Source organism: Bos javanicus, chromosome 17 (assembly GCF_032452875.1).
Source record: "Bos javanicus breed banteng chromosome 17, ARS-OSU_banteng_1.0, whole genome shotgun sequence".
Taxonomy (NCBI): Eukaryota; Metazoa; Chordata; class Mammalia; order Artiodactyla; family Bovidae; genus Bos; species Bos javanicus.
In genome coordinates this window covers 3,424,539-3,434,477 of record NC_083884.1, presented here as the reverse complement: position 1 = coordinate 3,434,477, position 9,939 = coordinate 3,424,539, and the positions used below count along the sequence as shown (strand labels likewise).

The 9,939-nt window shown below is 38.9% G+C and overlaps 1 protein-coding gene across 2 annotated transcripts; it reads right to left on the bottom strand.

Moving 5' to 3' along the window:
* Nucleotides 1–1,154: 1,154 nt before the first annotated feature.
* FGG (fibrinogen gamma chain) lies at nucleotides 1,155–9,236 on the bottom strand. Of its 2 annotated transcripts, XM_061383913.1 has the most exons (10): nucleotides 8,987–9,236; nucleotides 8,841–8,885; nucleotides 8,476–8,659; nucleotides 8,271–8,364; nucleotides 6,655–6,785; nucleotides 6,225–6,358; nucleotides 5,124–5,308; nucleotides 3,399–3,676; nucleotides 1,901–2,070; nucleotides 1,155–1,376 (listed from the first exon to the last, which is right to left on the bottom strand). In XM_061383913.1, the coding sequence occupies exons 1-10, from the start codon at nucleotides 9,056–9,058 to the stop codon at nucleotides 1,362–1,364; spliced, it is 1,308 nt and encodes a 435-aa protein (XP_061239897.1). In that variant the 5' UTR covers nucleotides 9,059–9,236; the 3' UTR covers nucleotides 1,155–1,361. The 2 variants fall into 2 exon arrangements, with proteins under 2 accessions (XP_061239897.1, XP_061239896.1); XM_061383912.1 differs by having other exon boundaries at nucleotides 1,155–2,070; nucleotides 8,987–9,231.
* Nucleotides 9,237–9,939: the final 703 nt, after the last annotated feature.

Here is a 9,939-nt window from a genome sequence, read left to right as displayed (position 1 = left end):
AGATTTGACAGACTTGATGATGTAGGGAGGAAGGAATAAGGAAGACTTACTCCTTGTTTCTGGAACTTGAGAACTAGATGGAATAGAACGGTATTGGGAGAAAGGAAGGTGCTACCATGGCCAGCACAGGGGCTAGTACAATGAGGGCAGTCAATAAATAGTTGAAAGAATGCTTCATGCATACATGAATGAGGGCTACAGACAATGAATCTTGTTACTATTTCTCCAAAGTCTCCCAAGTATTTGATTGTATACCTATAAGTTGACTTACTGTTTATCTCTTCAATAGTATGCTTTTAAAATCAGGATTCATGAAAACAAAGAAGTGAGAGAATTAGGAAAGAAATTGTGAAAGGGAAGGCAATCCAAAGTCAATCCTCAGGACTTCAGAACAACCAGATCTTCCCCTGCCTAAAATCAGTCACTTTTCATAGTCAACCTTATACCAGCTTATGTAGACACAGCTATTCATTACAGAAACTGGAGATTCTTGATCTCTGGCTATTGCAATAATGGCTTCATTCCACTCAACTTGTTCAGCAGTGAGGGGCTGGGCAGATTGCTCCCTGGAGCTCTCTGCTCTGAGTTGGAGTTCTCTCTGAGGGCCCACATATGGCCACAGGAGCCTGGAGCTCAAGGGCTTTGCTGAGAGAATCCCCAGACAGCCTTTTCTCCAGCTGCACTTCAGGTACCATAAACTGTTGTGTGATTGTGACTTGTGTTTATGTTTTTATATCAAACTTTGTCATTTGGGGTTATGTATTTTTCTGTATTTGTCTTATAAACCCTGGAGGGCAAAAGCCATGATTTCTATTTCCTTTGTAATTCCCCAAAGTGAAAGTGAAGTCGCTCAGTCGTGTTCGACTCTTTGCAACCCCATGGACACCAGGCTCCTCCGTCCATGGGATTTTCTAGGCAAGAGTACTGGAGTGGGTTGCCATTTCCTTCTCCAGGGAACTCACCGACCCAGGGATCGAACCCAGGTCTGCCACATTGTAGACAAACGCTTTACCGTCTGAGCCACCAGGGAAGTCTTAAGAGCCAGGTAATGTTTAGCAAAAAGTGAGGACTAAGCAACTACTGATGATTGCCTAACTGTATTAAATTGAAGGAAAGTGATGGTTTTTAATGGTCAATAAAAGGTACCACATATCTAGTCTTAGGAAACAAAATATTTATTGAAATGGTATGTAGATAAATTATCACCGGCATAAAACTGTTAGTGGAGTTTTCAACATGGGTTCTTTTTACTTTTAAAGTGAAGTGAGGCTTTGCAAGTCCATTGTCCCATAGGAAAAATATTATCTTTTTCTTTTCAGATAAAGTTCTTTAAAAAAGTAAATCACTTTTGAAATGGTCTTTTATACGTCTCCAGCCTATGATCAAAACAAAAAATACATTAAAAAGATATAATTATCTCCATTAAAAAAGAATAATTAAATAGGAATGATTGAGAGGTAATGAAATACCTAGGCATTTGAATTCCTAAAGTCTGCTCCTGTTATATTAGTATATACCAAACTATTTTTAAAATAATTTAAAAAATCACCAAGACCCAATTATGTGTGATCATTAAAATGCAAAATATGAAAAAAAACTGCAAAATATCACAATGAATTTATTATATATTTAGGAAATAAGCTAAAATATTATCTCATCAAATAGACAAATTTATAATAACTCTGTGTTTAGTAACTTGGGAATACAGTCCAAAGTGAGTTTTAATTGCCATTCAGAGCTAAATATCCTTAAAGAAAGACTTAAAATTAATAAATACGGTAAGAGAAAATGAGAAGGAAATTTCAGGAAAGTTTCTGAAACTTTGTGTGTTAACAGAATGAACAGCTCAGGGCAAAATGACTTAGTCATATTCTATTTCAACGTGATGTTCTACTCCGACCTGTTTGGCTCCCCCCAGTTGGTGCTGCTGTCCTTCTCCGATGGCAAGTCTGTTAAGTGGGATTATCTTCATGGTGGTTTTCTTCATGGAATACCACCGGGATTTCCATGTGGCCCAAATAATGCCATTATCATAACCATTAGGAGTAGATGTTTTTGAGTAAGTGCCACCTGAAACAAAGCATAGATCTGCGTATCACCACTCCCGAATCTCCTCCCCGAAGAAAGTCCATAAAGAGCTGTCTGTTATGAAGTCCACTGTCAATTACATCAGATTTATAGTGCTATCTACTAACTGAAAACACCCATAGAGACTCAAATTCTTGATTTACAATTGACATAAACTTATTATTAAACAAACTTTACATCTGTATTGTGTTTTCTGGCCACACTCATAAGTTAAATGTATTCACTGCTAACAGGGCTAGAGCCCCGCATTTCCCCAATTGGTCTCTCTCCCTAAGCTAAGTCATGCTAGTTTCTGCTATTATGGACCCTCTTCCTGAAAACAGGTTAGAATGGCAGTCATAATTCCTCATCGGTTGGATTCAGGTCATCTGAAATCACAATTTTACTGGAAAATATTGGGCTTCCCAGGTGACACAGTGGTAAAGATCCCGCCTGCCAATGCAGAAGACTTAAGAGATTTGGGTTTGATCTCTGCATCAGGAAGATCCCCTGGAGGAGGGCATAGCAACCCACTCCAGTATTCTTGCCTGGGCACCTTCCTTGAGAATTTTTTCTAATTACATGGTTTGTTGGTGCAAAGATAAGTTAGGTTTCAAAAACATATTGTGAAAACCGAAAGGTAAAGGTATGTAGTTTTAAGTCATTAAGTCATTTATTTAAGACAGGATTCCAAGTCACCTCTTGGCTAGGACAGTGCCCTGAGAAGGTAAGACTGCCATTTTCTTGGGTGAGGACTTCCCCATGCATACCTGTTGGGGTATTCCAATAGTTTGTCAGTAAGTAAGACCAGTGCTCAGAACTACTCCAGCCTTAGGGCAAACTATAGCTTGCCCTCCCCCTGTGGTAAAATAAGCATCTACACTCCTCAGGCTGGATTCTTTTCCAACTTTCACGGACCTGTAGACTCTCCAATATATCCCTGCCTTTCACTTAATTCCTCTAGACAGTGTTCACTGATTCCATTTGACACACAGCTCATGGGAAGCTGAGCCAGGCTACTGTGTTAACAGCATAGACATGGCAATGTTAGTCCATCCAGATAATATATAGGGTAAGACTAGAGGAGACACCATAACCCAAAGTATCAACCTTGATGGAAGCATCATGAATATCACTGCGTAGTTTGCAGCAGGTGGATTTCCTATAGAGGGGCTAATTTCAGGTATAAGCTAGAATTATCCAATTCTGGCTTAAAATAAAGAACTATATAGCAAGCTCCCAATATCTTTACTAATTATTTCTTCCTTATATTTACTTTTATAAAAATATAGATTATACACAAATTCATGTATTAAGAAAGAAAGCCATACCTTGATAATAAACTCCATTGAGGTGGCCAGCGTGACATTTGTTCATCCACCAACCAGATCCATCCTGTTCAGCACAGTTGCCATCATACTTATCATTGTCACTGTCCCAAGTACTGAACTGCATGCCATTATGGGATGTGAAAAACTTGTCACTAGAATCATCGCCAAAATCGTAGCCATCAAATGCATCTCCAGCATCTCCACCAATGAAGTAAGCATATGTCAGGCGGTATTTGTCATTTTCACCTGTCACCTTGAATGAAGCATAATCTGCAGTGCTACAAAGAAGGAATAGAGATCTTAAACCCTGAGCCTTATAAGTCATCTCAGAAGTTCCTTCTTTCATAGGACAATTGTTAGGAATTTTAAACTTTGCTTCATAAGTCTGAAATGTGGTCACCGAACAAAATTTTTCACAAATCTGGCATGGGATAACAGGTGTGGGGAACAGTCTCAAGGTCATCAGCACCACCCAGGATGGGTCTAGAAGCTTTCAGGACATCCAAGGGAAAACTAAAAACTTCAGCTATCCTGAATGCTTTTTGCCTATAGTATCCTAATAGCTAACCCAGATATATAGATGAACTTAATTTCGCATTTTCCACTTTTATCCCAGTACGTAACATGTACACACAGTTCTCATAAACCACATTAATTATCTGAAAGTGAGTGACCATTAATTAATACAGCAAGCTGAAAGGAACTATAGTTCCACTAGCCACTCATACTGTCTAGAGGGTTTTTTCTTTCTGAAGGAAATGTGGGAGTGGCAAGGAGAATTTCCTTGAGCATCACATAAAAGGAGTGATTCCTGTGTAGCCTACAAAACATGAACTGTAGGGTCAGAGAGAGATTCTCCCCTGGAAAATAATTGTACATGAAAGCCAGAATTCTATGGAGTGCAGGGAAGAATGGGCCTTGGTGCATAAACAGAGATTTCTAGAAAACATTGAGCTTCCCTGATCTCCAGGACTTAGGAAATGGAGGATGTTCTCATAGGAGAAGGTCTACTGACCATGGTATTATACTTTCTGGTTAAAAATTTTAAAAGTGAAAATATACATTTGGGCACAGACTATATTTCATCATGTCATAGACATAACAAGAGGGCTGGATATTGTTTTCAATTTCTATGAGGTATACAACACTTAAAGTGTCCAGACAGCTCTGTGCATAGAAGGAACTCCAGCTCACCAAAGGTGGCAGCTGATTTCATTGTAAGGTAGCTCCTGGATTTGATTGACTGGATTTGATTCCCAGTCATTAAACACTGAGAAATCTGAAAAAGCTAGATTACTTTCCATCCAGGATAGCAGCTTAAGATGGTGGGTTATAAGAGGTGAACTACCTGAGTTTAAATCCAATGAATGCAAACTTGGAAAAGTTAATCTGTAAAATGGAATTAATAATAATTCCAGCCTCATGAGCTATTTGGATTTAAGTTATCATTTCATGTGCAATTTATGGTACATAAATGCTCAGGAAATATTAGCTATTGTTTTGTATGATTCCAGGATAAGTGGATTATACCAAAACACTCAGATCCTGCCTGAATGGGACCTAGCAGCTTGTACTGCCCAAGAGCCAAACTGACTTCTGGGGAACATAGTTGAATGTGCTCTTCACATCTGTCAGACTGTTTTCCGCATTATTCTGCTGAGAGCTAGAAAGTGCATACTCCAGGGTGTCTCTACAACAAAAGTTAGAAGTCCTTCTTGATAGTACCTGGTTCTGCCATTCCAGTCCTCCAACTGTATTCTTAATACATAAGGGATGGTAGACTGTGTGCTTATCAAATGAATCTTCTCATTTCCCAGCCAAAATTCTGTGTTTCCAGTAGGAGACAGATGTCCAAACCCTTCTTTATATTGAATCCAGTTTTTCTTGAAATCCAGACTGCCATCAAGCCTCTAATTACACAATTGCACAGGCAAAAGGAGAGAATGTATTATCAGTGCACATAAGGAAAACATCATAGCCATTTTGTCCAAAATATGGAGGCTATGATTTCATCATTTACCAAGTGACCCTGGGCTAGCTGCCTAAGTTTGCTCACCTGTCTCTTAAATAGGAATAATGATGCTTACTTCTCAGGATAGTTTCAGGGATTACACCAGAGAATGTAAAAGTACCCAAGAAGAAGGCCTGGCACATGATAAATTGTAATCTAGTAGTAGTTTTAAAAAGACTCCTAGAGGACTTCAGAACATCAGCTTGATGTTGCTGATTCTTGTACTGATGGTTGAAAAGGTCAGCCTATTTATTGCTCAACCTGTGTCTACCAGCTAAGCTCCCATCACTCACTTGCTCTGAGTGCCCCCTGCAGCCTTAGCTGTAACAATGGTCAAAGGTAAACAGACTGCAAGAGGATTTGCAGTGGATGCCTGGGGCTGGCAAAGGCTACAGAGGGGCCTGGTCATGGAACAGCCTGACTGCATCCTCTGGGGGACACCATCTTCTGGCGATGGGCAGCCCTGGGTCTTGATGTAAATATCAAGAGGTCCCTTTGTCACTATGAGACTGTGATCATGTGCCATCATGAATCTCCTATAGCAGGGCCAGCATAGTAGAGAACCTATCTCAGTAAAGAGTGAAATCAGACTATATCCTGACTCTGTTACTTATTAGTCACGTGACCTTGGGCAAGTTATTTAGCCTCTTGTGCCAAGTTTCCTTCTCTGTAAACGGGAATAAGCAGGCCAAAACTACCACAAAGGAAAGTTGTGAGTGTCATTGAATTAATGCTTACAAGGTGCTTGGAGAAGTATCTGGCATATGGCAGAACAATTAGGTGTCTATTAAATACACAGGGTGAGGGAAAAATACCTTCTGAAACACAGTCCATCCATTTCCAGACCCATCAATTTCACAGTAGACTAAGAACTGCTGCTTAGCTTTCAGAGGTTTGATAAAGTAAAGTCCACTCTCTTTGGCCCCCTTATTGGCAACATCTTGGCAATCTGAAAAAGAAGAAATTTTTATGGTGGTTTGAAATCCAGGTAAGATTGTGTTAGCCTTGAAATTTTTAACATGTCAGAAACTATTCATATCCTGAGAAGTATTTTCTTATTTCTCAATCATTATTTCTTTCAAAGTAAATTTTCAGCTACTCAAGAAAAGTCTAAGCAATTAGACTGTTTATATTTAATGGCTAGACACTGTCCAGTGTATTTGTATACATTATAATACATACACTCTCCTTTACTTTTTATATCTGCTCTGATGAACTTAATCTCAATAGAAACCTTTCACTTACCTCTCCCAGTTACATCATGTATTTTCACTGTATCTTGACAAGGCTCTTGACAGTTTGCTTCAAGCTGGACCACTTTATCTCTTAGGTTAACGATTTTTTGACTATTTGAGTTATATATTTCTTGCAAAAATCTACAAGCAAAATAATAAGATAACAGATTATTCTTTTCAGACGAATAATGTTGTATATTCTTTTAAAAATATCGCCTTATTTTCTCAAGAATTATTTCCTGACAAATTACTCTATTCTTGGAAAAAGTTTAAAATGATACTAATAAATTGAGGTGAATTAAAATTCTAAGCTTTTTGGAAAAGAAAATAACAAAGTCCTTGCCAATAAACCATATCACTGTAAGTGATCATTCTGATTTTTGTTTCTGCATAAAAAGCAACAGATAATAAAGTACATAAGTGATGAGCCTGTTTAAGACAACCTGCTGATTATTCTTAGGACAAGATTCTTAGGGAAGGAAAAGCTCTGTTTAGAAATCCACACATGCTACAGCATTATTCCTTTTCACTTGTGGATTTAACTGAAGATCTGTTTATGAACTTCAGTCTATAACTTACACGGGAAAAGTATCTGGGGGATTATCTTACATAAAATAAAACAACAGACATTTTCCCCTTCTTCTTAATGTTTCTGTTTACACAACTTCAGAAAAAAGCTAGGGAAAGTGAGAAATGCTGCTTTTGTAGTTCCTCACAGGACTACTTGTCCATATTCCGAAATGATAGAGAGCTATTACACACATAGACTGTTGTCTCTGAGGTTCTGGATAGACAAACTATTTGACCACTTTTTTCTCTATTGCATCTTGGACATTTTCTGCACTATAGTCTCCTTCAGTCTCAACGATGGGCAATAATAATGCAAATCATAATGCCAATAATGATAATAATAGTATCCCTCTGATACCAAAAAAGGTGATAAATCCCTTCTGGGCCACTTCTCCTCAGCCACCATTTATCTCAACTTCTTCTGCTACTTTTAGAATAATTTAGGATAAAAATTGAGGAAGAAACTAAAATTGTGTCTGAGACCCAATGTTTGGAAAGTCTACAAGGTCCTGGGAAGTTGTTAACAGAGACGTTTTGCCTTCAAGAGAAGGGAGGACAACACATAATTGCAGGTTCCACACAGCAGGTGGTATTTCAATGTTTGTCACACAAACTTGTCTCTTAAGGCAAGTTCTTTTTTTTCTGCTCTTTCAATATAATTTACCAAGATCATTCCTATGTCTCTGCTCACAAATTCCTCACCACCCATTTGTTGACATATTTATAAAAAGAATTTTATTTTCAACACTCAAATGCCCATCAGTTTGAATTTATGTTGTAAGACAAATGGGAGTGACAACAAACAGTTTGGTAAATATGGGCACAAGGCATTTGAAGACGTCTAAAGCATCTTTCTCTCACATGATCATTAAAAAGTGATCACAATCCAATGCAACTCGTATTACCTACTTCCATCCCTTTCAAGATGGTCAGGCATCATACCAGTTAGATACTACAGCTAGAAAAAGATAAAAAGATTACTTCTACCAAAGCTTGGCATACTGAATAAACCCCAGCTCAGTCTTGGAAAGCGAACTAAAACAAAAAAATGCTTACCGAATTGTTGATTCATGTGTTGATATCAGTGTTTCATATTTCATAATTTCTTCCATCATACTCTTGGAATTCTTGGTAGCACTCTCTATGTTATCTGTAATATGGGATCAGAGATAGAAAAATACATAAGCAAACAGAACCACTAAAATAACAGCAAAAGAACTTCGTAGATGACTCTCTCAGTCAGTGGCAGTTAGATTCTCACTTGGCTTTGATGGTTGATCAGGGTTATAGCTGATTTGGATTGCTTTGACCAGCTCTCTGGCTTCTGATGTTTTGTTCTCAACCTGATATAAGATGCCTTCCAAAGTTCGTAGATCTTTGTCTACACTGGTTTGGTAATTATTCAGGAAATCTGCAATTCCACAGGTAGTTGGGCAATAACTACCCTGAAAATACAACAATAGTGTGATTAAAAATCCTGATAAATAAAAATAGGTAAAACCTAGACTATGTTTTTAAAATGTCTAAACTGGCAAATGATATTTGCTAAAGAATCTCTTATAAAGAATAAAAATTCCTCTGCCCAAGTCCAGTTCAAACACAGAGAGAAACATAAAAGCGACTTACAAATCTTTCATCTAAGATGCAGCAGTTGTCTCGGGTAGCAACATACTAGAGGAGGAAAATAGAGAAATTTCACTTGCTTATCAGATATTTTCTTATTTTTAAGCTTTCCGTTTAAAACAAATACATTTTGTAAACAGCACACTTACTGCCAGGCATGCTGAAGAAAGCAATGAAAGAATGTAGAAGATTACACTCGGAGGGTGCGAGGACCAACTCATGGTGTCGGCGGGCCCGGGGCTCCGAGCCTGGAATGTCAGAACTGTAACACTTGGGGCTTCAGTTGTCCCTTTATTTAAGCTCCAAGGACTGTAGGACAGCCAGTGGCTGAAGCCGATCACGGGGCCTTCCTACCAGAAGGGCGGAACATCTTTCCCGTCTCTTCCTCATCCTGGCCCCGGACCAATGTTCAGTCAGGTTCCTAGATTCTGCCCCCGGGTCTAAGCTCCTCCTTGCTGGCCCAGCTCAATGCTCCTCCCGGGAAGCCAACTCTCTGCAAAGGCTAGTGAAGCATTGACCGTCGCTAGGAGGAGGGAGAGGGGCCGGGAGGCTGCATGATGCAACCACTTCCAGGACAGATAGAGCAAACACACACACCACTGACCTCGGCCAGGACAAACTGCCCCTGCCTTCAGATGGAGCCTGGTACCATAACCCAAATACCCCAAATTACCGCAAGTCAATTCTGAGACGGGGGGATGAGGGAACACCAGTATTTTTAACCTGTGCCAATGACAGGTGGAAACTTTGCCTTCCATCAGGTCTCAGTATGTCACTATTACCAGGAATGAATGCCTGACCCACTGCTTTGGCCATTTTCCTGTTTCAAAAATTGAAATATTAGTTTCAACTGTACAAAATAATAATTTGATATTTCTATATATTACAAAATGATCATCACAATATAGTTAGCATGGGTCAGCACACACAGTTGCAAAAAACTTTTTTTTCTTGCAATAAGAACTTTTAAGACCTACCCTCTTAGCAGCTTTCAAATATGTAATACAGTGCTCTTAACCATAATCACCATGCTGTACATTACATCCCCAGGACTTACTTACTTTAAAGCTTCAAGTCTGCATCTTTTGACACCCTTTACTCA

Bases quoted from the DNA above. Each gene is read 5' to 3' on its own strand.
- FGG (XM_061383912.1), bottom strand. From the start codon at position 9,058: ATGAGTTGGTCCTCGCACCCTCCGAGTGTAATCTTCTACATTCTTTCA. The intron at 8,365-8,475 runs GTGAGAATCTAA...CCCATATTACAG, and splicing joins TGATCAACCATCAAAGCCAA to ATAACATAGAGAGTGCTACC. The intron at 2,071-3,398 runs GTATGGCTTTCT...GCTTTGTTTCAG, and splicing joins CAATGGAGTTTATTATCAAG to GTGGCACTTACTCAAAAACA.